The sequence below is a fragment of the Lepidochelys kempii genome, chromosome 11 (assembly GCF_965140285.1).
Source record: "Lepidochelys kempii isolate rLepKem1 chromosome 11, rLepKem1.hap1, whole genome shotgun sequence".
Taxonomy (NCBI): Eukaryota; Metazoa; Chordata; order Testudines; family Cheloniidae; genus Lepidochelys; species Lepidochelys kempii.
The window spans coordinates 52,149,700-52,177,470 of NC_136390.1; the positions used below are offsets into that span (position 1 = coordinate 52,149,700).

At 40.4% G+C, this 27,771-nt stretch overlaps 3 protein-coding genes across 14 annotated transcripts in view; 1 reads left to right on the top strand and 2 right to left on the bottom strand.

Annotated features, from left to right (window-relative positions):
* The window catches only part of OSGEPL1 (O-sialoglycoprotein endopeptidase like 1), a 47,551-nt gene extending 34,672 nt beyond the window's left edge, over nucleotides 1-12,879 (bottom strand). For 3 of the 5 annotated variants that reach the window (XM_073306175.2, XM_073306176.2, XM_073306174.2), the window contains exons 1-7: nucleotides 12,740-12,879; nucleotides 6,828-7,078; nucleotides 5,881-6,268; nucleotides 4,362-4,566; nucleotides 4,127-4,275; nucleotides 1,134-1,264; nucleotides 869-940 (exon numbers count right to left, since the gene is read on the bottom strand). In XM_073306175.2, coding sequence (XP_073162276.2) covers nucleotides 869-940; nucleotides 1,134-1,264; nucleotides 4,127-4,275; nucleotides 4,362-4,566; nucleotides 5,881-6,268; nucleotides 6,828-7,078; nucleotides 12,740-12,829 — 1,286 coding nt within the window. In that variant the 5' untranslated portion in view covers nucleotides 12,830-12,879. Of the gene's footprint in view, nucleotides 1-868; nucleotides 941-1,133; nucleotides 1,265-4,126; nucleotides 4,276-4,361; nucleotides 4,567-5,880; nucleotides 6,269-6,827; nucleotides 7,079-9,127; nucleotides 9,201-12,739 lie in introns of all 5 variants that reach the window. The other 2 variants (XM_078847995.1, XM_073306179.2) reach the window with 2 other exon arrangements.
* The window catches only part of PMS1 (PMS1 homolog 1, mismatch repair system component), a 101,711-nt gene continuing 86,731 nt past the window's right edge, over nucleotides 12,792-27,771 (top strand). Inside the window, exons 1-2 of one of the 7 annotated variants that reach the window (XM_073306163.2) lie at nucleotides 12,792-13,063; nucleotides 14,692-14,750. In XM_073306163.2, coding sequence (XP_073162264.1) covers nucleotides 14,719-14,750 — 32 coding nt within the window. In that variant the 5' untranslated portion in view covers nucleotides 12,792-13,063; nucleotides 14,692-14,718. Of the gene's footprint in view, nucleotides 13,064-13,084; nucleotides 14,751-26,396; nucleotides 26,565-27,771 lie in introns of those variants that run through there. The other 6 variants (XM_073306161.2, XM_073306158.2, XM_073306160.2 and 3 more) reach the window with 6 other exon arrangements.
* Nucleotides 15,040-27,770, bottom strand: ORMDL1 (ORMDL sphingolipid biosynthesis regulator 1). Of its 2 annotated transcripts, XM_073306181.2 has the most exons (5): nucleotides 27,625-27,770; nucleotides 21,860-22,039; nucleotides 19,478-19,629; nucleotides 17,835-17,887; nucleotides 17,119-17,255 (listed from the first exon to the last, which is right to left on the bottom strand). In XM_073306181.2, exons 2-5 carry the CDS (start codon nucleotides 22,031-22,033, stop codon nucleotides 17,203-17,205), a joined length of 432 nt encoding a protein of 143 aa, XP_073162282.1. In that variant the 5' UTR covers nucleotides 22,034-22,039; nucleotides 27,625-27,770; the 3' UTR covers nucleotides 17,119-17,202. The 2 variants fall into 2 exon arrangements, with proteins under 2 accessions (XP_073162281.1, XP_073162282.1); XM_073306180.2 differs by lacking the exon at nucleotides 17,835-17,887 and having other exon boundaries at nucleotides 15,040-17,255; nucleotides 27,625-27,763.

The window sequence follows — 27,771 nt, forward strand, 5'->3', positions numbered from 1 at the left end:
ACCATGGATACTAATGTCTGTAAAGTGCAGTAGAAGTATTTTATATTATCAGACTTTTCTACATCAAATATTTTATTGAAGGTATTCTGGTTATAAAGCAGTATTTTAGCTTTGTCTAAAGACCTGGGGCCAGACTGATGCTCAGTGTGGCTTTGCTGAGAGGGTGTCTACTGCTGCCATCCCTCAGGGTTCCCAACAGGATGCTGAGGAGTAGCCTGCTTTTTTTTTTTTTTTTTAAATGGCTAGGGATTGTCAGCATCCCCACTGGAAGAGGCAGCTGAGAGGTCAGCATATCCTTCACATGCCTGGTGTCCAATTTTGGAAAAGTGCTAACCTGTCTCTAGCTCCTTAGAGCAAAATAGGTTGGGACTGCCGTGTGCCACTGCAGCCTCCACCAACAGATATTCCATTTCAGGAATGTAAACCCAGTCTGAATGTAGCACTGGATGGCTGATCATGAATAGGCAGCAGGGTTCAGTGCATAGGACTGTGAGCTCAGAGATAGAATATCTGAGTTCTAGTTCTATTCCTGGCTCTGCCACCAATTAATTGAATGACCATAAAAGCAAGTTGCTTAACCTCTTCATGTCTCAGTTCCCCATATAACAATCGGAATAATGATATTTATCCAACTTCATAAAGTGCTTTGAGATCTATGCCCCAAAAGGGGTAAATAAGTGTTAAGTACTTATATAAAATTAGAGTGAAAAGTTACTGATATTTAAAAAGCACAACTACATCACAAGAAATTTCACATAATAAAATCTGATGGTATAACTGAAGGAGGCTTAAATTAAAATGACTGAAGGAAGTTAAAGTGCAATGTGACCATATGAGAAAATGGATTGGTAGGAGCTGTGCCACTTACTTTGGTTCATAGCGTATGCCATCTGTGCTATGTAACACACCTAAGCCTGCACGCATCCTTTCAATGCCATTCCTAAATGGAGAACATAAACGTAAAATGCAGTTCCTATTTACCATACAAATGTCTTTTTGTCTGCATGACACATGGCTTAATCACAATAAGCAGAAATTCTTACACAATTACATCAACTGGTTTTTCACATGTTGTACCACTGCTTTATAGAACATTTAAAAAACAAAAATATAGAAACACAGTCTTTGCTCACCATGCAATCATAACACCATTGTCAGTACAGAGTCTGGGAGGAGGACAAAGCAAATTGAAGTTAGTTGCATCTGTTACAATTTTCAGAGCTCTTCGGATATACTGGTTACTTGCAACTCCTCCTGATACAACCTGACAACAATTTTTAAAAGACAGGCAAAAGTCATTCAAAAGGTAAACAAATAAGGAATAGCTGACAGTGCACTAGTTCAACAAAAAGCTTGATGAAGATATTGAAGAAAGTTCATAAGAAAGGCCATACTGGGTCAGACCAATGATCCATCTAGCCCAGTATCCTATCTTCGGACAGTGGCCAATGTCAGGTGCTGCAGAGGGAATGAACAGAACAGGTAATCATCAAGTGATCCATCCCTTGTCATCTACTCCCAGCTTCTGGCAGTCAGAGGCTAGGGACACCCAGAGCATGTGGTTGCATCCCTGCCCATACTGGCTAATAACCACTGATGGACCTATCCTCCATGAATTTATCTAGGTTTTGTTTTTTTTTAAAACCCTGTTATGGCTGTAGCGTTCACAACATCCCCTGGCAAAGAGTTCCACAGGTTGACTGTGCGTTGTGTGTAGTGTACTTCTTTTTGTTCATTTTAAACCTGCTGCCTATTAATTTCAGTGGGTGGTCCCTGTTCTTGTGTTAAGTGAAAAAGTAAATAACATTTCCTTATTCACTTTCTCCACACCAATTAAGACCTCTATCATATCCCCCCTTAGTCGTCTCTTTTCGAAGGTGAAATGTCCTAGTTTTATTAATCTCTCCTCATATGGAAGCTGTTCCATACCCCTAATTTCAAAGACAGCAACCAATTATAATAAATAGGGAAATTAAGACCTAATAGAATAGAAGAGGATAAGAGAATTGTGTGTCTGTATTCTTACTAAGGGCTTGTCTCCACTGGCAGGCTAAATTGGCGCCACCGCGATTGATGCAGTGGCATCACTTTATTGGATCTGGTGAAGATGTGATAAGTTGATGGCAGAATGCACTCCTGTTGACTTCAGTGCTCCACCTCCCCGAGAGGCGGAAGCTAAGCTGTGGGAAAGCATCTCCCGCTGACATAGCACAGTGTAGATACCACATTAGGTCGATGTAAACTACATCACTCCGGGGGGTGACTTACAAGCAGCAGTATAGACCAGGCCTAAAAGATTACTGAACAGATATTACTATCTACAAAAAGAGCATGTAAAGGCATGTGTAAGTAGGGCAGTTATCAAATATCCGGCATTACTGGGTGAAATTCTAGGGCCTCTATTATGCAGGAGGTCAGACTAGATAATCACAATGATCCCAGTTGGCCTTAATCTCATTATTCAAGTAGGACAGAACAAAAGTAATGGGTGTAAATTGTAGCATGGCACATTTTAGCTATTAGAGAAAATGCTAAAAGGTAAGAATAGCAAGCCATGTAATCATCACTATATATTCAAAGCTAGACTTTATACCCATGTATTAGGGATGATTTTGGAATGGATTAGCTTATTCACATGCAATGATTATTTGTATTAAATAGCGCATAGAGCTCTCAATCAGGATCAGTGCTCGTGTGTGCTGAGAATCTAATTCAAATGAGTCTATGAAATTATTTAATGTTTTAAATATATATTTTAAGTGTCTTGTAAAAATGCTAGCTGTTGCAATGCTAGATGACTTTCTGGTCCTATGTACCATGCAAAGACACCATTCTTTTAAAAAAAAAAAAAAAATTCACATAATTCTGTCATCACAGATCCAGAGTCAATTGAAAGTTGTCATCTTTTTATGCATCCAATAGTAAAAGTCCTGGAAAACTCTGCTTTCTGGGACATGTATGTCCTTGTATGGTGGAGAATATTAATGGAAGTTTTATTGAATTTGGCATATAACCATTTTTATGCTTAATTTAGAAATTTTTCACTTACAATTAAGTTGCTATAACACATGGAAAGGTAAAAAGGTAAGTAATCTCCAGGGTTTTATAGCAACTATACTTTTTACCTTTAGAGATATTTCAAAAACTTGAAATTTTTTGACTATTTCAATAAAAAGGCCAATTTGGGGGGCGGGGGTGGGCAGAGGGGAACTTTCATGAAAGAGTGTCCTATTTTCTAACAAGCTCTAGTTATCTTATTTAAGAGAGGTTAGTGAAACTGAATAATACGAAAAAATTTGAACCCAGTTACAAGTTATAAAATTAAGTTCATTAACAGACATTTTCACATGTTCACAAAAATCTTTACAATTTTTTCACTGTATTTCATAAAGCTTTAATCATCATTGAAAAATTACGATGTCCCAGCATAGAACTGTGGGAGGGGAGAAAGGGTACTGTTCTGCTGGAGGTACTCTCTTGGATGAGACAGAGAACTATGGTCATGACCACTTTTGGTAATTAAAAATCTCATGGTACTTTTTACAAGATGAGGGGTTAATCCTAGTGTCCTGGCCAAATTTAAACGTGATTAAATCATATTCTGTTTACCTATAAATTCCCCTTGTAATTTTGGCTTGATATATTATTCTCACTTCCTCTCCTAAACTGCTTTCTAGTATTGCGCTGTACAGCTGAAACAAATTATGTGTTTCACCCAGAGATGGCTTCAGTGGAGGGTGATACTATCCTACATGTAGTTTTTGTATCAGTTTAACTTTATACAATGATTGAGATTGCTTGGAGTAAAAGATGTTAAAGTTGTGGATAGATGTTCCCAATACATCTAAATATATACAAGAAAAATACAGACATGTAAGAAAACTTTAAAATTACTTTACCTTTAACAATGCACCACTTTACAATACTCTGTTGCAGCAGGATTTATTTTATATATTCAACTAAATGTACCACATACATTTATTTTAATCCTGGAGCAGCATTATCAGTGGAAATGTCAAGGAGGGTGCTGATGCCTTGCTGCACTTTCTCCTGGTGCTGTTACATGTATTCAAATGTATGATGGCATGTACCCCTTGACATACATAGTAAAGTTATATGTACTTACCAAAGTTGCATTTGTTTGTGATAGGATGCCACTTTTTATGCAGAACAGAATAGCCCGGTGTGTTCGCTGGGCAATATGAAGTGCTACTGCATGCTGTACTGCAGCAGCAATGTCTGTAACACAGGACAGGAGGTGTCCCTCCTGTATACCTGCAGAAATTGTGAGCAAAGGGTTTTTTGCAAATATAACCACAAGTCAGGTGTACAATTTGTATATATCTTACTTTGAAAAATACCTTCTTCCTTTTCTTTTTGCATAATTATTCTAGTGGCATTGGAGTGAAGTCCAGAAAAGGAAAAATTGCAGTTAGGATGATGTCGCATGGGAGCTCTGAGTTCATAATGCAGCCTATTTCCCTGTTGGGCCAAGTGCTCTATAGCTTTCCCACCACTCATTCTGCAGCACTCTGGGTGCTTTGTTAGAGACAGTCTTCTTGCTACCTAGAAAAATAGAAAATAATCTAATTATGCTAACAATAGACTGGGAAAGAAGAATTGGGGAAAAATAGGGCCAAATTAATCCCTGATGTAACTGCACTGCTCCACTATAACTCCAGTCAATGGAGTTACATTAAGGATGAATTTGGCTCAGAGATTATATATTGTGAACTAGGTACTATGAGGAAAAGATCAATGATAGATGCCAAGGCTAACGTTAGAGGGCTTTTAACATCAAATCCAATTTTATAGTAAATTGGGTGAATATGAGGATCCTCCAACTTTGCAAGAAACATGAGAAATCTAATTCTTCTTCTTTTGAAATGGACACTCACAGGTATATTAGCCCGCCAAGTTAACACTGATAGAAAGGATTTCACATTTTAAAAAAATTTTGTTTTGTTTTAAAAATTTCCTTGCAAACCTGTGCTAGTGCTTGAGAATAAGAAACAGAAACTAGCCATCTTAAGTTTATTTATTCAGTGACCAACACAATATAACTTGTGAAACATAGACTAGACTTTTCAAACTCTCTCAGGCACAATTAGTAACATAAGTAAGGACATTTAAAAATATCAAACATGATTTTAAACAACAGCATCCTTTTAAATATCACTGTTAGTCAGATTCATTTGTACTGCATATATTGTTGAACTTTCTATGTCCAGCCTCACTGTAGGCTGGCCATCCAGGTTATGGCTAGCTGCCTGCTGAAAACAACTCATGCCAACTAAAGAAATATAATTAATAGATTTTAGTAGCCTCTGAGCCCATGAAATCTCTAGTATTTCAAATTGGAGGAAAAAACTAAAGTTTATAGTGTATTGTACTGTTTTATTTATGTTGACTGTAGGTGATATTCTAGAAAGCATACTGGCTAACTTGTTTCAACCTCTGTGGTTACAATGAAAATTCACAGAGTTTAAAAATACACCTGCCAAATCAGATCCTTCCTTTAACAATGCCCATTTAATAAGCAGGAAATATTTAAAAATTAATTTATTCAGATTTATTTAAGGTATCCATCTAGGGTCAGGGCACAAATATAAAAATTTGCTAATAAAATATAGGGAGTGGGACTGCTCTACACAAGTGATTAACCTTACCTGTTACTAGATTCCACTGCTGGAAAAAAACACTAGCTGCTCTAAAGCTTACACAAATTCTCACCCAAGATAATGCCAGAATCCCAGTTTCCTAAAGAATACATACCTCGACTTTTGCTACTGTAAAAAACAGACAAACCATGATGTAAATAATACAACAAATGTAAGTACTTGTATAAAATGCATAAATGAATCCCTACTGAAATATTACCTTGTCAAGAATGTCTCCTGGTGCTATATCCACTGTCTGTCCAAGCAGAAGGAAATCTGAAACTCCTTGTGCTACTACCAGGATACAGTGGCCTCCAGAGATTAAAAGAACTAAGAAAGGAAATTCCACTTGGTTTATTAGCCTAATTGTAAGTGCATGTGCCTCCATGTGATGGATGGGGATGAAAGGTTTTTTATACTTGTCCACCAATTTTAAACTATATTCTAATCCCACTCCAAGACTTAAAGCGAGTCCTGGCTTTACAGTAGTTGCAACAGCAGAGAGTTCATCGAGAGAGATTCCACTGACGCAGAGTGTTTCTTTCACTATTCGCTCAATATTTTCTCTGTGAAGTTGCTGTGCCACTGGAGGAATAATCCCACCTGTTCTAGTTAGAAACAAAGAATAATGAAGTGTCCCTATTTTATGACAGAGACAGAATCATAGAAATGAGAGATGGAAAATACTTGGTAGTTCTGCCATATCATGACTGTTTCCTACAGTATATTCTCAAATGCTTTGTCTAGTCATATTTAAAATGCCCCCTGCAGTGAAAATTACCATCACTTCCACTGGAAGGCCATACAAAGATTCAACTTGCTCTTGCTTGGTTTATGTCCCATTTGATTTTAGCCCTAGGCTGTGCCAAGACAATTTTTAGGAGTCAGTACTCTGCAACTCCTCTGTCATCAGGAATACAGCAAGGAATGTCCATATTCTAATTTATCTTTGTCCAGAATTGGAGACAGGTAAATATCATACTCTTCAGGATTGGTGGTTGTGGGAAATTTTACCAGATTTGATAATCAGAACCAATTCATATTTCTTAAGACTTAAGAACCTGCCCCTTGATGGAATATAACAAGTATAAATGACAATAGCATTAGTAGTCATATTAAACTACAAGTGAAGTTAGAAATAAAGCACCCATTGTAATGTCTACTTACTTTAAATGGACTTCATTTTGAGAATGTAGAGCTTCTCCTAAGATTTTGCCAGTATCATCAACCACAGCAGCTGCTGTATCATCACAACTAGTTTCAATTCCCAGAACTAATTTAGTGGGATAGCATTTGACAGAGTTAAAGAAAGTGCTTCTTAAACACACAGACCAGCCACGTTCAACTGATTTTGAAGTGCGTCTGGTTACACTGCTCATTGCTAAAATCTTCTGCACAGAGGCATGCCTAGAAAAGAACTGTACAGATACCATCCTCAGAATTCAAATTCCACAACAGTAATTTAGCCAGGCCAAGTCATATTAGTAACAAGTAATTTTAAAAGCAGCGGTCAAATTCATGCAAACTGTCACTTCAAAGTTAATGCAGTTACACCAATAATGACTTGAATCTAATGGGTTCGTGTTTAGGAAAATGGGAAGAGACTAAAAATGATGTTATTTCATTGTTTATTATACCCACTAGAAGTCTGAGTGAACACGCTTAGCTGATTCCAGAATATCTTTTCCCTTATATTAAGCAGAGGTTCTTACGATGAGCTCTAACAATTAGACATCATATATAGGGCCTAATTCTCTTCTCACCCAGGTTTTACCCCAGTGTATTTCTATTGACTCATGATTTACACTGGTATAAATCCTGAGGAAAAGCAGACCCAGTCTCCTACTCCCTCCAGTGAGGTCCACCATTCATGAGCAATAAGAACGTATATTTGTGGCAATAAAAACTTAATCGTGCCCTATAAACCATTACATATATTCTCTCTCTCCTTTTGCATATATCTATAGCGGGATACATAGCAACATGTTGGGCTAGATCCTGCATGCTAGTAGCAAAACACTTTTTACACCGCTCAATTTTTTTCCTACACAATCTTCCTAATTCAAACCAGCTGAGCTTCTTTTTGCACAGACTTTCCCAAAATATTCACTATTGAGCTTAGAACAAATGTGCCAAATTTCAGCCCTAAAGATATATTTTGATAGGCCTCTGAAAATGACCCTTTAGGATGAAAATCCCTGTGCCACCTTAATTTTAGGCAGTGCTCTATCAAAAGTATATTTTGGAGCATGCCTTAGGTACCAGGCCCAGATCCTCCAAGGTATTTCAGAGCTTAATACACATTGTCTTCAATAGGAATACAGCTCCTAAACACCTTTTAGGATCCGGGCCACAGTCCTCCTCTGACTCAATTTTTTCCCCCCCAGTACTAGGACAGTTGCTGATCATGGTGTAGTATTTCAACAACCATCAATATCAGCGCCAGTAGCATTAAGTGCCCAGTGCTCATGGTATTTTTAGTAATAGAGCATAGAACTGCTGCTGAATCAAACACTAGAAATACTTTGGAGTGGAGGACATGGGGGGACTTCCTAGTACGGAAGGAAAGGGGGGGGGGAGGGAGAGAAAGAGGAAGTTAGAGAAAATGAAAGGAATTTTATAAAACGTATCCCATTAGAGGGATCACATAGACAAAAAGCATTGTCCTCCAACTCAGGCCTCAGGAAGAGGTAGAAACAATAGGGGAAGACCTAACCACCTAAGGTAAGGAAAAAATGTTTTTGCATTTAATATGCTTCTAAAATGCTCTCCTGTCTATTTTCTCAGTATTAAGACATGGTCCCATTTTGGCAAATTTGTGAGATGAACACTATCTACCATATGGAGGTACAATACCTGTGCTTTAACAACCTAATTTGAGTTACATTACAAAACACACATGGTTTGTACAGTAGATTACAGTAAGTGACTAACCAAATGGATATTTCTTAAAGTGAACTGAAATCACTCTCCCTCTATATATATATGAAAAGTTAATGAGGGGGTGGGGGAAAAAAGAGTCAGTGCCAAAATATTTTTAGCAATTTAAAAAATTATTTCTTTTCTTCACTCTTTATAAAATAACCCCTTGGAAGCTTGAAAGTGATACCTGTTCCCTTTCCCAGTTTTGCTTCTCCTTTGCGCATGCATATTGGTTTATTATTGGATGATTGCTCCAGAGTGCTTTCTTATTATTCTACTGCACACAGAATTACATGGACTTAAGAAAATGGCAAGAAATGAAGCAGATCAAATTTCAGGTCAAACAAATACAACAATGTACCTTTAATTTTCTAAAACGGTTATAATTTTAGAGCTCAAGAAAGTGACCTGAATAGTGTATCCCTTACTTTTTTACTATTACAAACTATTGAGCTAAAACGTGTTTCCTAAGAAATAAGAAAAAGAAAAGGAAATGTTTTCTTAATACTTAACATTTTGAGAAAGGTTAGGAGGTCTGTGGTTACCTGCACCCAAAACATGTTTCAAAACAGATTTTGTTCAGTGTTTCCAACTGTTGGTATCATGTTTTACACTTTTCTGTGAGAGAGACACAGAACACACAGTAAATCTCACAAAACTCTGCAATCCGTAGACATTATGTATAGACAGGCAGATGTGCTTGGTTACACTCCTAAATTCTAAATTGTATAAGTAATACCTTACAGTTTATATGCCTGAATACTCCATTATTAGAAGGAACAAGACTTACCATAAGTCACTTTCACTGTAAAAAGTATTCAAGCTTTCAGAAAGGTATTACTCCAGACAACAAAGAATCAAATAACTGAGCAACATCACACTAGCAAGCCAGTTACTAGAAGAGGAACAAGGTATTGGGAGAATGTATTTGTTTTATTTATTTAAAGTAGTCTCACCATAAACATTAAAAAAAAAATAGTATAACTTGTTTATAATTTATAAATACTTGTTTTGTAAATTAGGGAATATGTGGCCACGGCATCTGTGAATACATGGAGTCAGAGGCCATGAATCCACAGAGGGTTCAAAGGTGCCGTGGCTCCTTCTCCCGTCACAGAGCTGGAATAGTGGCTGTGGTGCTTTCCTCCACTCTGTCCATTAATGGGGGGGAGAGGCTGAGAAAGAGGGAATCGTCCCTCCTCCCCCACACACCCTCACAGAACTGGTTCCTGTGTAATTCCCTGTGGTCCTGCTATCACTGATATCAACGGGAAAACACCCAATGACCAGGATCAAAGCGAGTTTGTTACAGCACCTCACAATGTAAAAACATTCCTTCTAAAATACACATTTTTTCCTACACACCGCTCCAGCCAATATTTTTAATCAGTCCAACTCTTGTTACACATGCTGTGAGAAATGCCCTTGTGGATACTAATTTAAATCCAACCTAATCTGATTAGATCCTGAGCCTTTTAAAAAACAGGACAGTGACCCCTGATAACATAATTATCTGTGCTACTTTCAAGAGCATCCACTAACTATGCAAGGATACTATTTTTATAGTCAAGCACCCAGGCATATGTCAAGCACCCAGGCAGAGAAAATGAAGCATAACAGTAAAAAGAAAAGGGAAGCAAGTGAGTTAAGATAGCTGTACCAAAATAATCAATAGTATATTTTCATCCACAGATCTTGAAGTACTTCACTTATTATCTTTATTTTATAGATGGAAAAACTGAGAGAGAAAGATATTAAGTGACTTGCCCAGTCATGGCACAAACAGAAACAAAACCCAGATTTCTCAAGTCTCAATCCCCTCCCCTAGCTACTGGATCACACTGCTTCCTATTAAATAACAGAGTGGGGATCCTCCAGACTATCTGCATGAGGGCCTTGGTTAGATAACTACATAGATTTGTGCTGGAAATGGCCCACCTGTTGATCACTTTAGATAAGCTATTACCAGCAGGACAGTGGGGTGGGAGGAGGTATTGTTTCATGATTTCTGTGTGTATATAAAGTCTGCTGCAGTTTCCACGGTAAACATCTGATGAAGTGAGCTGTAGCTCACGAAAGCTCATGCTCAAATAAATTGGTTAGTCTCTAAGGTGCCACAAGTACTCCTTTTCCTTTTGCGAATACAGACTAACACGGCTGTTCCTCTGAAACCTACATAGAGAAAACCCACCTTAAGACATCTCATGAGGAAAAACAGCAGAAAAGAAGAGAACATGCTAAGTTGCTCTTATTATCATGTCTCATTTATGTAACACCATATCTGACCCTGGTACTTTACAGACAAATAAAATGACATATCCCTGTCCTGAAGAGCTTACAATTAGATTTAATGCAACAAGATATGACTAACAAACAAGGGGAGGAGGAAATCAGTATGGAAGGATATGAGTTACAACAGGAAAATATCACGAGATATATGCTTAATGTGATGCACACATCCTGTTAATTATCTCTGGATATCTTAAAAGTAATTTTCTCAACATGTTACACCTTGTGGTTAAAGTCCAGAATGAAGGCTAGAGGGGGAACTGAAGGCTGAACAAAAGGAAGAGTTTTTGATCCCCTCCCACTTCTCTACTACAAGGTGTATTTCTGTGTTTTTTCTTATTCATGTTATGGAAATTGCTACTGCTGAGAAAATACTTGGTGCAACATCAAGCAGTTGTTTTGCGTAATGTCACTAAATATGAAGACATAACCTTTCCACTACTAGATAAGAAGTGTGTTGAAAATCTATATCTATTTTATTGGTAACTGGTTGGGACTAGTATTTCAGTCCTGTTCCATCTTTAATTTCAATGAACAGGGCTATTCTGGGATTGAAAGTGGTTGCTTATTTAATTTTTGCTTCAGGGTTAAATTGTATCTTAACTATCTTCAATAACAGATCTTTTCTGCTCTGGTAGTTAGGCTATTAACCTGGAGTTAGTGGCTGTACAACATTTTTTAGTATGGGGCTACTGATAAAACATGTCCCTGCCTTCCCCTAATCTATTTAGGTAACAAATAGGTTTGGGGAACTGATAGCCAATGTTACTACTAACACAGGTTGTAGACAGACATACCTGGAGAATGATCCTTCTTTGCTGGGAGCACATTTCTAATGATGTACTGTATGGGAGGAGTTTTGTTTATTAGCTCTTTTAACATTCCTAGAGTTCTATGCCTAAGTGCACCTACCATGGTAGCAATCATATTGTGTGCAATGGCATGTTTATATTTAGAAGGTATTACACAGAGTTGGGCAACAGAACCAGCCTGCATGTAAACAAGTTTCATGGTTCTTTCTACACCCTTGACTGTTTAAACTCCCCAAATGAAATAATGACTGGATGGTGGGTTAGTTTTGAATTAAGAATGCAGAGCTGTAGGGCTTTTTTTCTATCTCAGTCCCTTTCTGGCTATTGCCTGACAGGGATAATGTGGCTCACAAATATTTTTGAAAGGAAATCTGTTTTGCCATTGGAGGGGGCTAGGATGAATTAAATGGCATACTTTTATAACAGAAGGAGAAAACAAAGGCCTACAAGTGATATATCTCCTCTGTTCTGCAAATGATTTAAATCAAACCTTGACTGGGGCACCAGAAGAGGCAGGTTGGTGTAACTGGCGTGAGACATGGGACTGTTTCGTGGCTGCATCCCTGAGAGCATGAATGGACAAAGGAGTTTGTCTGCAAGTCATAACCTGGTAGAGAGAAGAGTGGCACAGCAGTCGGAGCAGGTGCAATGCTATGGTTACTTCACCAACTATTTCAATGAGATGCTCCTTAGGGAGAACCGACTATAAAGGGCGGGCAAGTCACATAACCTCCTACAGTGAGGATGCAACGAGAGGGGGACAGGACTTTCCCTCCTGCCTCGAAGAGAAGAGCAGGGGCTGTCCTGCGGACCCCACGGAGCGGAGATGGAGCGAAGTCACCCAGCGCCAGAGGGAGAGGCCGCTGCAGGAATCTTCCTCAGGCGAGCCCGACACCCCGGCCTCTCCCCCTCCAGCAACCGAGACCCGGGGGGGGGTGGGCTGACACACCCCTCCCCCCGCGCCAGAGACGCCCCCGTCAGTCTCGGGCTACATAAAGGTTCCGCCTCCCTGGGACCGGGCTTCATCCATCTGCATCCCCTCCCCCCCTTCCTTACTTTTTGCTTCTGGCCCCGCCCCGCCCCTGCGACAAGGTTCACCGGCGACAGCGGCTTCTGTCCCGCAAGGGTTAAAAGCGGCCTCCTCATAAGAGCAACCCGACTCGCTGTCGCGGCCCTGACTGAACAAGGCCTGGTCACGTGGCAAAGCTGGGCCAATGGAAAGGAGAAACCTACGCTGGGGGAGAGGCAGGGAACTACTGGCTGGCGCCATCTTTGGTCCAGGCACCTGGAAGGGAAGACCAGGAGCAAGTAGCCTCGGGCGCCATCTTTGTTCATCCCCGGGCATCAACCGGCGCGTTACAACGGGGCGGGCGCACCGAGGTGACCCCGCCCCTAGCGATGGCCGGGGCAGGGCGGGGCCGTGGGAGACCCCGCTGGGCTGCCGGAGGAGCGCCTGGGACGCACCGGCCGGGACAGAGACAGATGCAAGGCCCGGGGCGGGACGGGCGGGAGTTGGGGACTCAGCCTTCCCCACCGGCCATACTGGCACCGCCGCCTGCGACCTGCGCTCCGTGGTGCAGGGGGCGATAGGGCCGGCACAGGACTCAGCGAGCCAGGCAGGCTAAAGCCCAAAGCGCCTCTGGGCCCCAGTGCCATACCGTGGGGGTCCTAAGGAGGACTATCTCCCCCCATTAATACTGGGCTCCCTCGAGCTGCTTGAGGCCTTAAGCCATTGCTTAGGCTGCTCATAGCGAGTGCTGGCTCTGCTGGGCCTATTTAGTGCTGCTCACCACCGCACCAGAGAGCGGCCCTGGTTCAGTTAGACTTGGCCCAACCGCATAGTCATCCTCTGCTTTTCCAGAGGCTGACGCCATTCATTGTAGCTTTCAGTGCCACTTCTGCAGTTGTGCTCTTCGTCCGCAGCCCCCTAGCAGAACACCACCTCACAGCCTAAGTGAGCACAGGCTACCTGCCTCAAACCATCCAAAGGGCACATCAGAGATAGTCCAGATTTATCCTGCCCCTGCTGAGGCTGTTAATCATGTGCACCGCTCCAAACTGCATAGCAGTAGCAAGTAGTTGAAAGCAATGATATTTAGCTGATAGCTCAAAGCTGGCTGTCCTTTAGGTTCTTTTGAATATTAATATGTCTCATTCCAAAATATCTACAATCCCTTATACCTACTGGTTGTGCTGGGTCTTGGTTTCAGATTTATTTTCTGGATGTTATACTTAACACAAAGGAAGATATAGTCCTTGCCTCAAGAACTTGCACTTTAAACAAGATATAGAATATTGTGTACTGTGTGATCAAGATTACGGTTTCAAGTATAGCTTTTTATGTAGACTTAAAATTTGTTAGGTGACTGTTCTAGTATTAGGCAGGGGCTTTATGGCTGAAATGAGCAAAGGAGGATTTTGCATAGAGAAGGCAACTGAAGAAACTGAGTTTACAAAGGCTGTGAGAACTTACATTAGTTAGATTAGTGCACATAGTCTGTACTTATGGATTTATTGTATTTTTAAAAAAACATGAAAAGAAAGTTAAAGTTGCAAAGTCAAGCACTCAGAAGTTAGGAAATAGAGTTTAAGTTTCATGTGCAACCGTAGTTTTGCCCCCTTATGCATATCCACTATGCAACAGACCTCAGTACATCACCACATACTATTTTTCCCCACAAGGTCCCTGCCTCATTCAGTGCACAGGATGGAGAGTGTACAAAGAATCATGTAAGAATAGTGAATGAGGCTATTTTCCATAGAGGCCTGCCTCACTTGTTGCAGAAGTTGTCAAGCTTCAACCATTCAGGCTGAAATGCAAGGTTTTATAAAGGAAAGACGATACCTACAGTAAGACTCTTATAACAGAGTGCTAGGTAACCTAGAGGTATTGCTACTAGCTCTCCCTATTGTATATTGATACGCCAAAAGCTTCCAGATGACTTCCATCCATGTAATCAATATTATACTTGTCCCTTATTTTCACGTTTGTTTGGTTTTTTGCATAGATATGGACAGACTTACTGAGAGTTGAGATGACACTTGAAGAATTAAAGCAGGCTCCCAAGTAAGCTTTTTAATCCTTGACAACTCTGTCCCATTAAAGTGTGTTTAATAATTTGGAAGCAGACTCAGTGCTTATATGATCAAATAGTACATGAAGAAAATAAAACATTCAGTTGTACCCTACAATGTATGTGATGTAAAGAGACAAAACCCTTAACTGCTATCTGTAGGAATTACATAGGTGGGTGGGTGTGTGTACGTTTCCTCATTAAATTGAATAGTTGGCTGGAGTAAAATGTACCATGTAATATAGTGTTTTGTTCTTACAGAGGAAAGAATAAAGCCAGATGTGTATTTTGAACAACTTGTTTTATACTACAAAGAAATAAAACCATCATAGGGAAATTATTTTAAATGCTGTAAACCACATAAGCCATTGGGAAAAAAGTATCTGAGGAGAAAAGGAAAAAGCCTAGTACAGTGATGTGTTGTACAATTATTGAAAAGATTTTCCTATTCAATTTTAGACAAGTTTTACATAGTGTTTCAAACACTAATCCTATGTTACTATCAACAATCTATTTACAAAAGCACATCACCAGCTGTAAATTTTTTGCTAAAATGAACAAAAGTACAAAGTACAATACTGATTCCTAGTCTCAGTCATTATCATTTATCCTTTATATAAAACAATATTTTCAAAAACAAGACACTTTCAGAGAGCTAGCATAGCCCTATGAAGCAAACTTGATTTTTTTTAAAGTAGCCAGTTATCACTTTATATTCATAATTATTAGTTTAACTTGAAGATTCATCTGTTCATACGAGCCGTTCAGTTACTATGAAGTTTCATAGCGCACTGCTGATAAACTACAGCCAATCTTCCATCAGCCAAAGTAGCCAGAAAAATTCTCCTGCTAAGGGAGACAAATACGCCCACCAGTGGCTAAAAACTTGATTGAATTTTGCAAGGCAAATCTTTATATAGGTGTTGGTTTTGCTGCATGAACATTCTTGTAATCCCTGTAGCCAAGGCTTAAACTAGGGCCATGCTCCTAAAGGCCACAGTTCTTATGATAACCTAAGGAAGTTCCTGTCTCCCCTCTCTCTCCACCCCAAATCCAAGCCAGTTCAAAATGTGCTAAGCTGCTTTCACTTGGCAGTTACTCTGCATATCTTACAGGATCCTCTCTCTTTTTCAAGACACAAAACTAAATGGTGAGGCCCCAGCATATACATCCATCACTCTAATTACAGAGCTGATTATCCACAAGGGTAGTACAGTACTATACAGTAGTGGAGTCACCCCTGAAATTTAGATTCTTGCATGTTTCTTGAACTTCTTGTCAAGGTGTTCCAAGAAATGCAAACATCTACATTTTCTTCTGCTGGACCATACAGTTAACATCTATAGCTTGGTTGTTCACCCACCACCAGTTTGGGCTTTTACTTTGTGATTTTACTAGCTAGAGAAAGTGGTTTCTGCTGGATATTCCAGCAACCTGCAAAACTGGACTGCCTCTCCTCTTAAAAAGAAAAAAAAAAAAAAAAAAAAAGGCCATTATAGACCTCTTAACCACTAAAACATGGCCTAGCAATCAAATAAAGAAGACTGCCCAAATCTACACCATAAGAAGTTTTCTGTTTTTAGAAATTCTGTGCTTTAGTTTCTCAAAACAGATTAGCAGCCCTGTCTGGAAAGTTAAAACAATGTTGACGTATTTCATTAGTATATGAAAAGTGGGCTAGCAAGCTGATGTAGAAATCCCCTGAATTGACACATAGGACTGGAGATGTCTTTGTAACTAAGGTCTCAGGAACAGATATAAGTACACCATTAAATCTCAGCAGTAACCAGGTTAAAAAAAACAAACAACTACATTGTCTACCTTTAGGTGTTGCCAGACAACCCTTAAACTATAAAAGTGAACCATTTATAATCCAAAAGCAGTAACTGGCTACTTTTACATAATCTAAGCATGAGGCCTCACCAGTTCTTCAACAGAGGATTCCGGGTTTACATATTAACTTGCTTTGCTTTTACTACGGCTATCTGGCTGATTTGTGAAAATTGCCCCTACGTTTCAACTAAGTTATTCACACCTTCTTTGCAAGTCACTTGTGTCACCTGGGCATATGTATTCTCTTAGTGCTGATTACGTTTTAGAGCTGGGCCTGCCCAGTTCCTCATGGAAAACCTCTCTCTGAAAGATTTACCATTCACATTAAATACTGAGAAGCATCTTCCTGTAAAAGTCTACTTGCCTTCCAAACAGCATCCAAAGTAGTAGCAATTAGATCTCAGGTGTGAAAGTATCTCATTGTATGTTACTAGATAAATGGCACAGCAGACTACCCATTCCTTCACCTGAGAAAAAGCAGTAGCCATGGCAGGTTTTGGTCAGAACACTTCAGTTTCACATCTTCTGATTAGTATTTGTTGATGCCAAAGATTCTTACACCATGAAGCTGTGGCAACTTGGGGATAAGCACACTCAAGAGAGAAGCTGTGTTCAGGATGAAGTGTGCTGGATCATACTTGGTATAGAAGCTTGCCAAGAAATACCTGCAGAAACAAAGGGAGTAAAGACAACTGACAAATCTTGTTTTTTGTTAAATGAAGAGAATTTAAAAAAACAACTGTAAAGTCATCAGGGGACTAAGAAAGGATTCAAGGGATTTGGGGGGTGGGGCGGAGGACAGAACAGAAATATTTCTCCTGCTTTAAGATGCTTTTATAGTTTCGGCAAATTATGGCCTGAGTATCTTTCTCCCACAACCCTAGGGTCAGGGTTCTGAAAAACAAAAGCTAGATTTTCCCTCCCCCACCCTTTCAACCTGAGGTCCTCATACTCAAAAGTTACAAGGCCAGCTGAGAACTCAGGTTTTAAATGGCACAAGGTGTTATTAGTTTTATATTTTAACCTAAATAAATTTATCATAAATATTAATTAGTTTAATAAACTCTGTGACAAGGAATTTGAAGTCCTCTAAAGCAAAGAGGACACTGAAGTTGAGTGACCTGTGATCAGTCAGCAAAGTATTAAAAAAAAGCCTGCAACCCTTTTGATGTTTCCACTGCAAGTTTGCTATTGTAATTTAGCTAGTTGACAACCAGTTCAACTGGAAAAGTTAGAGAACATACCATAGATTCCAGCTATCTCACCCTTTTTCCTGCTGTTACAGTCTACTTCTTTGCTAAAAAGAGCCACAAAACAAAGCGATAATTGTGAATTTCCTTGGGTTTTTTTGGCGAGGGACTATTCTTTGTTTAAAGTGGCGTAATGGGATGTTTTTACATATTGTGTAAGCCAGGGCTTGAAAAATGCTCTTGCATTCTTGCCACGTCTTGCAATGGGAGGCTTTCCCTGAAAAAATGGAGAAGACAATGACATCCGTTTCTGTGTAGTAGTGTTAAAAATTTAAGAAGTTTCTTGCCAGTATGATTTTGAAATAGCCTTCTAAGTATGAACCAATTTAGGGTTCTTCTTCCAAGTCTGTAGACAGCTCAGTGCTGCTGTTGCTAACACTTTTTACAAGCTGTAGAAGAGGACAACTATAGCAAGACTCTGAGATGTTTTATTGCTGCAATTTAGCATCCTGAGAATAGAATCAGGTCAATTTCATTCAGCTGATGCTTAGAAAGTCTGTGAACAAACACCAGAGGCAGGTATTGGACTAATTTGAGGTTGGGTGGAGGGGGCAGAAAAAACGAGTCTGGGATGGGGCAGAGTGGCACAGATCTCATTCCCCCTGAAGTAGCTAGAAGGCTAGGGAGGAAAACGGTAGTGTGCATCCTATCCCCCAGGAGGCTCTAAGGTGGAGAATAGCAAGAAAGGACCTTTTCCCCCCCCAGAGCCAGAAAAGCAGAAGGAAGCTTCAAGTTTGATCAAAAAACAAACTAGCCATCTTCCATACAAGCCTCTGGAGACCCTGAGCAGCTAGGAATTCTGGCATGCTCCTTGCTTCTCAGCAGATGGGGACAAGGATAGGTCTTTCATCAGCACGCTGTCCTTGGATCTTGCTGATGGCTACCTATCACTAAATCTGGCTGCTTACTAGTAGATTCAGTCCTTTGGCTACTAGGTGTCTGGTAAGTTTTTCAAATGCGGTGTAGGACATGATCCTGCAGGTGACGCTTAGCACTTTGTAGGATTGGTCCCTTAGTACTTAACTGACTTTCCTTTTATTTGCATAGTTGTTGCCGTTACAATTCCGTCAACACTGGCTGGGGTGTGTGTGAAGTTTTTGATCAATTGTATTTACATTGTTACATAACTTGCGTAAATAGAAACAATCCTACTAGCAAAATGCAAAACTGACATGAAGTGCTATGGATCAGACTCAATAAGAAGTATGGCGAAGATCACAGAAAATGTGAGATAGGCACTTTTGATGCTTACAGAAGTTGAAATCACAAATACTGAGAATCGAGTTACTGTTTTCAGCATACACACGGTACTTTATGAGGAAAGTGTTCTGTTAAGCTTCATAAAGAGCCTAATTCTACAGACCCTTTTGGTTGTTAATATTTGCAAAATTGAGCCTCTATTTCAATAACGGGGTTCAAATCTGCTTGGAAAAGAATGATTGTAAACTAATTTAATCTCCAAACACATGCTCTGTAAACCTATCAAATAGAGACAAAAATAAATGAGGAAAAAAAGATTTAACAGATGTAAAGTATTACTAATTGATTAATTCAAGGTTTTTATTCCAAATATATATATTATATTAAATTTCAAGTACACACACAAGATAGAATCATTCTAACAGTTCAGAACTCACAGAATTATTGGAGAGATTGTGAAGAATTTTCGTGAGGATGTAAATTGTACTCCATAGTCCAGTTGCTCCCAGTGTGTTAGCAGCCTGGCTTTCCCCTGGTCAGGTGTTTCAAAAGGAGTTCCCTTTACCGCATGTAAGAATACATACATTCCCTGGGGAAAGAAATTTTTGTAAAAAGTAGCATTATTAATTATTATTATTTAATGTTTTGTATTACTGTAGCCTCTTCAGGGCCCCAACAGAGATCAGAGCTATATCATGCTAGGCACAGGTATAGGCACATAGTAAGAGAGTTCCTGCTATGAACCTCTTGCAACCTGGACAGAAAGTATAGAAACAGGGAGAAGAGGGCATGAGGGTGGAAGGAGAAAGACACACAAAGAAGTGAAGTGACTTGCTCAAGGTCAGCAGGTCAATTGCAAAGCCAGGATTAAAACCAAAGTTTCCTGGTTCCCAATCTCATGCCCTATTCACTAGATTACATAGCAAAGATTATATGGTGGAACAGACTGTAAATAAGAGCTCTAACAAGTTCAGAGCTGCTAATCAGTAGTCATAAAACACAATATTAAAGCGCTCAAATAAATTTGTTAGTCTCTAAGGTGCTACAAGTACTCCTTTTCTTTTTGCAGATACAGACTAACACGGCTGCTACTCTGAAACCTGTAGTGATGAAGAGAATGTGATGAAGCCCCTTCGGTAACTTTTAGTCTAGTTAGTAAAACAAGAGCCCTTGAATAGAACTATGTTTACACTGCATTTTTAGGATAGCATCCTTTCTTAAGATAGCAATCTTTTCCCTAGATAGTGGCAGATCATGTAAAGTCTTAAGCTATGTCTACACTATGGCTTATGTTGGCATAATTTATGTCGCTCAATGGTGTGAATAAATCACCTCCATGAGCGACGTAAGTTACACCAACTCCCGCTGACACAGCTATCACTGCTCGCTAAGGTTGTTTTATTATGCCAACAGGAGCGCTGTATGTGTAGACATGCCGTTATTGTTGATCCTGGGTTGTTGGTGGTCTCAGGATGCTAGATAAATGAATCTCAATTATGGCACAAACTGATGAACTGTGCCCCTGGTTCTCTAACCTTGACATAACATTTATACTCACATCTATAAAATTTTAAATGATCACTGTAAAATTATAACATCCTAAGGCAGAAAAGGCAGTTTGAGCAAAAAGAGAAGGCATTTTTTTTCAGGTCAGATTGGCAATGACTTTGGGTTTATTTGCCTTCCTCTGCAGCATATGGGTGAGAGTCAGTTGCCCAGATTATCTGGGTATATCTCACTTAATAATTTCCCTGCCATTGTGGGGGCCTTGAGCACTGGTGCACCTCGGTCCCTCCCACTCTCTGCTTGTGGCACACAATAGTCTAGTCTCCTGTGGGCTGTCGTACTTTGGTCTAATTTTGGTTGTTGGTTTAGCACATAGATGCTGGATGGTGTTGGTGGTCTGTGACATATAGGAGGTCAGACTTGGGACCACTAGATCATCTTCCAGCTTTAAATTCTATGATTCTACGAGAATTATTTTTCAAGGCTCTGAGTGGACAAACACTTATGCACGTGAGTAATTTTATACAAATCAGTAGTACCACTGAATTACTGCATAAGTGTTTTCAGGATCTGGGGCAAAGATTTTAATTATAGTCCTGAACGAGCGTCCACTGAAGTCAGTTATCTTTCTATTGCCTTCAGTGAGGGCTGGATCAGGCCCTGTGTGAACATAGGGGGTTCTTTTTTATATCATGCAGAGCTAATATAATCCCTTCTTCCAAAGTGTAAACAAGAAGCATAAAGCCCAGTAGATGTTTCCATCCTAGGATTGTGTAAAATGCTGTAACTTTTTTTTTTTTGGGTTGCCTCAGAGTTCTTCAGGTAGATTAATAGCTAATACAAGGGGGTTACACAGAGTATGTTCTCCTCAATATGTGTGCTACTCCCACTAATATTTAAGGCTCATCTCCTTACAAATAGGACAGAGTGCATAGTTATTAGCAATCAATTGGCATTTATGATTTGTAACATTCTGGTTTAGTTTTCTAAGAACTTTTAAAAACATTTTAAACCATTTCCCCAATTCAAAAATCTTTGGCTGAACACTAAAATCAATAACCGCATCTTTTACCTTCTCTGTTTTTTTGCCCTTGTTAAAAACAGTAAATTTCCATTGTAAAATGCCTAATACTCTGGCTTGTGAGTAAGCTCACTGCAGAAGATAAGACAGTTTGTTTGGCCATTTAGGATTTCATTGTCTACACAACCTAGAGTCCTTTGTATCTTTCTCCTCTTCTACATCACACAAACATATATACATAAGTGCCAGCTAATTTCTTAATGTCTGTTACAAGACAGAGTACTATACTCACCAGATTGTGAATCACATTTGTTAAGGTCCATGCAACAGGAACACTGAAGAAGGGAATGCTGAGCAAGACAATATGAAGCATACCAACTCCAAGTGCGTAGGTCAGCCACATTCCACGGCTGTTCATCACCCTGGTGTTTGGATTTACCTCGCTATGGGCAACTCCTACGTTCATTTTGCTCTATAAAAATAAAATTGTATGAAGACTGATATCACAGGATTCATATATTAGAGATAGTCAGTATATCTCACATATAATGTTAAGACCAGGAGAGAGACTATTATTATAAATAATCTCTAATGGGGTAACACAGCTAGAAAGAGCATGTGTATTGGGTAGAACACAGGACTTTGAAGTCAAAAGTTCTGTCTTCTGACATTGACTCATAGTTTGATCTTGAATATCTGTACAACAAGATTAGAGGATTGCCATTCTGAAACCTAGAATATCCAAAGAGTCAGTATGTAGTGATGGAAACAGTTACAGCCATGGTTGAAGTTCATAATATCCCGAGGTTGAGTCATCACTGGGACTCATGGTCTGTTACTGTCCAATTTTTAAGTTCTCACCCATTTTAACTTTACAAATTATACCTATGTGGTGTACAGCTACAGTATGATCTGTAAAAAGAAAAAGAGTACTTGTGGCACCTTAGAGACAAACCAATTTATTTGAGCATAAGCTTTCGTGAGCTACAGCTCACTTCACGAAAGCTTATGCTCAAATAAATTGGTTAGTCTCTAAGGTGCCACAAGTACTCCTTTTCTTTTTGCAAATACAGACTAACATGGCTGTTACTCTGAAACCTGTTAGTATGATCTGTATATATGTTATGCCAAGTACCCTAGAGACCATTGTTACAACATAGGTAATTCAGCCAGTCACCATCCTTACTGTACAGCAAATTTGCATGTGGCAATTTTATTAGGTTGCGTGAGGGAGAATGCATGCATGGTGGACTATTTGTCCGAACTGTAACACCTGTGTGTCCAACTGCCACCCATACAAATCAACACATATCTTCCAGCACCACCTCCTAGACACAAACACAATCACCTGACACATGCAGCACAAACCCCTCATTTTCTACTCACACAAATCCATACAACTTTTCCAGTGCAATATAACCCACACACAAATCAACACAATCATGCACACCACACCCCCAAACATCAGTCTGAAGACTATAATGTAAGTTGAATCAGTGTGAAGTGATGGAAATAGTCTCAACAAATAGACCTCTCAACCATGCTTGTAGCCATCACCAGGTTCAATCACCACTGGGATTTGCAATTTGTTACTTAATAAACAAAAACAAAACACACCCAACGATTCAGCTACTAGAATAACTCAAGCATTCTGTACCTCAGTTTTCCTACCTGATAGGGTTTTGTTTGGCTTAATGTTTGCAAAGGGCTTTGAGATCTCTAAGTGAAAAGTGCTTCACAATAATTTATTTGCCTGTGAGGCACCTGAGGTGGAGAAGTCCCGGTCCTCCTCTGCCCCACCCTTTTGGTCCTGGGTTCTAAAATGCCATCTTCCATTTTTATCCATCACTTGTTAAAAAATGGTGCCTCATTCATGGTGTCATGGCTTGTAAGGCTAGAACTACTTCTACTCATTTTCTAGAAAAATATATTTCTCGCCGCCTAAAACAGGCCAACTGAAGTTATCAGCCTAGCAAGATTAGATAGACAGATCAATCTTGCAAACCACAGATTCATCTGGGGTGATGCTGTTTGCAGTGAGTTCTTGCACAAACCTATTTCCAAATCTGCACATAAAAGGATGAATTACAACGCTCAAATCAGAAACACTCTCTGCCTTCAAATGTGGTAGTGGTTCCCACCATCAACAAAACAGTTTAAGGGGAGAATCCAAATTGTTCTAGTACTGTATATAAATTGTAGAAATCACCCAAGCCTTGGCCTCTGCAATGTCTTCTAATTTAATCAGCTTAATAAAAGAGGGGGCGAAGGAATAGCTCAGTGGTTTGAGCATTGGCCTGCTAAACCCAGGGTTGTGAGTTCAATCCTTGAGGGGGCCATTTAGAGATCTGGGGCAAAAATTGGGGATTGGTCCTGCTTTGAGCAGGGGGTTGGACTAGATGCCCTTCTGAGGTCCCTTCCAACCCCGATATTCTATGATTGACTCTCTCTCTCAACCACAAAGATGAGCTCTGGTTCTGGCCAGAATCCAAGCCATTTTTTGGCGTACTGAAACTTTTTAAGAGGAATGAAACACAATGGATGAACTATTCTTTACAAACTATGAATGCATATAACATTATATAACTTTTCATCTCAATGCACTTTAAAGTTCTACATGCTAGACCACAGAAAGGCAGCCACCTCTAGAGCGGAAGACAGCACCCAAATGGCATTCAGCACATTTCAGAAAAAGGTGTATGTGAGATGTGCATATGAGAGGTGACCGTTGTTTGGGAACTGAGGGGAAATAGGATATATTAAGCAGTGAGAATAGTGCAATCTGTACTCTTATGAAAACCCTCAGATGTTTTTCATTGTCAATGCAAGCTGGTGAGAGCTCAGTTCTAAGGTGTCAGCTGAAAGGCATATACAGTAAACTTGAATTCCATGCAGTTTATTGTCTCAGAAGGAAAAAGGAATTAGCTGGTCCTCTGATTTCAGGGGCTCTAGGTGCATCCCCTCAGTCTGACAAGTAGGACTGTAGTTCCTTTTCTTTACAGATGGCCCCTGACCAAGAGACCTCTTGGTCAAACTCTAATTGTTAGCTCTATTTTCAGCCTATATTTAAGGTAAATTGTGTTTCTAGTCCACACGCTGATGCTGCCTCTTCCATGTAGGGTGCTGAGGCTGGGCAGGGATAAATGGGGCAGAAGTGATTTAGTGCTATTGACTTCTTTTTTTAACCCCTTTTGCTACCATGCTGCAATAAGGGCTTTTCCAAGCCAGCTAGACCCTTAAGAGAACAGTACAGCACAACTGTAAGACAGAAACTTCACATTAAGGTCTGATTAATGAAAAACCAGTTACAGAAAGTTTAAAAGCAAAACAATTCCCACCCTCCTTAAGAAAGGGATAGATAATAAGACAGAAAATATCATATTGCCTCTATATAAATCTATGGTATGCCCACATCTTGAATACTGGATAGACTTGGAAAAGGTTCAGAAAAGGGCAACAAAAATTATTAGGGGTGTGGAATGGCTGCCATATGAGGAAAGATTAATAAGACTGGGACTTTTCAGCTTGGAAAAGAGACGACTAAGGGGGGATATGATAGAGGTCTATAAAATCATGACTGATGTGGAGAAAGTAAATAAGGAAGTGTTATTTACTCCTTCTCATAACATAAGACCTAGGGGCCACCAAATGAAATTAATAGGCAGCATGTTTAAAACAAACAAAGGAAGTATTTTTTCACACAACACAGTCAACCTGTGGAACTCCTTGCCAGAGGATGCTGTGAAGGTCAAGACTATAACAGGGTTCACAAAAGAACTAGATAAATTCATGGAGAATAGGTCCATCAATGGCTATTAGCCAGGATGGGCAGGGATGGTGTCCCTAGCCTCTGTTTGCCAGAAGCTGGGAACGGGCAACAAAGGATGCATCACTTGATGATGACCTGTTCTGTTCACTCCCTCTGGGGCACCTGGCACTGGCCACTGTCAGAAGACATGATACTGGGCTAAATGGACCTTTGGTCTGACCCAGTATAGCCATTCTTATGTTCTCCTCACATATGCATACACACATATAGTGAAAAGAAAAGGAGTACTTGTGGCACCTTAGAGACTAACCAATTTATTTGAGCATGAGCTTTCGTGAGCTACAGCTCACTTCATCGGATGCATGCCGTGGAAACTGCAGCAGGCTTTATTTATACACAGAGAATATGAAAAAATACCTCCTCCCACCCCACTGTCCTGCTGGTAATAACTTATCTAAAGTGATCATCAGGTGGGCCATTTCCAGCACAAATCCAGGTTCTCTCACCCTCCACCCCCCCACACAAATGCACTCTCCTGCTGGTGATAGCCCATCCAAAGTGACAACTCTTTACACAATGTGCATGATAATAAAGTTGGGCCATTTCCTGCACAAATCCACGTTCTCTCACCCCCTCACCCCCCTCCCAAAAACCACACACACAAACTCACTCTCCTGCTGGTAATAGCTCATCCAAAGTGACCATTCTCCCTACAATGTGCATAATTAAGGTGGGCCATTTCCAGCACAAATCCAGGTTCTCTCACATCCCCCCCACCCCCATACACACACAAACTCACTCTCCTGCTGGTAATACCTCATCCAAACTGACCACTCTCCAAGTTTAAATCTAAGTTAAACCAGAACATCGGGGGGGGGGGGTAGGAAAAAACAAGAGGAAATAGGCTACCTTGCATAATGACTTAGCCACTCCCAGTCTCTATTTAAGCCTAAATTAATAGTATCCAATTTGCAAATGAATTCCAATTCAGCAGTTTCTCGCTGGAGTCTGGATTTGAAGTTTTTTTGTTTTAAGATAGCGACCTTCATGTCTGTGATTGCGTGACCAGAGAGATTGAAGTGTTCTCCGACTGGTTTATGAATGTTATAATTCTTGACATCTGTGTCCATTTATTCTTTTACGTAGAGACTGTCCAGTTTGACCAATGTACATGGCAGAGGGGCATTGCTGGCACATGATGGCATATATCACATTGGTGGATGTGCAGGTATACGAGCCTCTGATAGTGTGGCTGATGTTATTAGGCCCTGTGATGGTGTCCCCAGAATAGATATGTGGGCACAATTGGCAACGGGCTTTGTTGCAATATATGTTACACATATAGTGGCCACTGCTACAGTTAATCTGTTTGAAAAGCCATTTATCAAGTTAAGTGTTCGTCAATTGTTTTTGCCCCTTCTAGCTTCATCGTCACACACAATTTACCAAAGAGAGATCAGATTCTGATGTCACACCCGCCCAAATGCAGAGCAAGCCCAGTGAAGCCAATGGAATTAACTCCAGATATAGTCTTCAGGGTAATAGAGATTAGAATCTGGCCCACGAAATTTTAAAACGTTTCAGAAGACAGTGAGTGTCCCCAGGCCTGTAAAATGCTTTAGTTCTCGACCACTTGAATACAGAGTTTTTAAGGCAGGTGCCAATCGTTGAAAAGAGGAATAACTATCCTTCTATCATATACTAGCAATGAGTTCCCTATTAAAGCAAGAGGCCAGCTACTCTATATCCCAGCTGAGAGGCAGATAGGGGTAAAACCTTTACTCCCCCCCATCATGCATCTTCGCTATTTTGCAGATTGCAGCATGGGAGACTACACACACTCTCGCTACAAAGCAGCTTCACTCAGACAATAGCCACTCTAGATCCTGATTCTAGCTACCTGCATTCAGTGTGAATTTGAAAACTTCCCTTCGTTTCATTTTCTGCTCCATCGGGGCCAATCTGCCATACAATCAGGGCAAAGGCAGACGTCAAAGCCCGCCAGCAAACTAGATCCATTTGCTGCAGGGCAGAGATCCCATGCACTGAAAGATAGGACCCTTTATAGAAAAACAGGGGTAGGCCCCTATCCAAGCCGCAGCGCAAGAGATTGTGTGTGTGCAGGGGCCTGCTGCTGCTTTGTTACCGGAGGAGTGCAGCCCTCTTTGTGGGGCCCTTTGGATCTGGGTTGTACACAAACCACCTCGCACAACTACGGCAGCCCCCTTTTCCCCTGGGCACAACCCTCCTCCCCGCTGCTCCATCCGACCCACGGGAAGGGGACCTACCGCCTGGGCTCGCCTCCCCTCCGCGGCGCCGAACCGATCGCCCCGCTGCCGAGCTCGCCGCTCCCAACCTGCTCTCCGGCGGGTTGCCCGCTGCGGAGCGCGGCGCTGCTGCCGTACGCGCCAGCCGCCTAGTGGTGCAGGCGGGGG

Bases quoted from the DNA above. Each gene is read 5' to 3' on its own strand.
- ORMDL1 (XM_073306180.2), bottom strand. From the start codon at position 22,033: ATGAACGTAGGAGTTGCCCATAGCGAGGTAAATCCAAACACCAGGGTG. The intron at 19,630-21,859 runs GTGAGTATAGTA...TTCTTTCCCCAG, and splicing joins CAAATGTGATTCACAATCTG to GGAATGTATGTATTCTTACA. The intron at 17,256-19,477 runs GTGAGTTCTGAA...TTGTTTCTGCAG, and splicing joins ACAATCTCTCCAATAATTCT to GTATTTCTTGGCAAGCTTCT.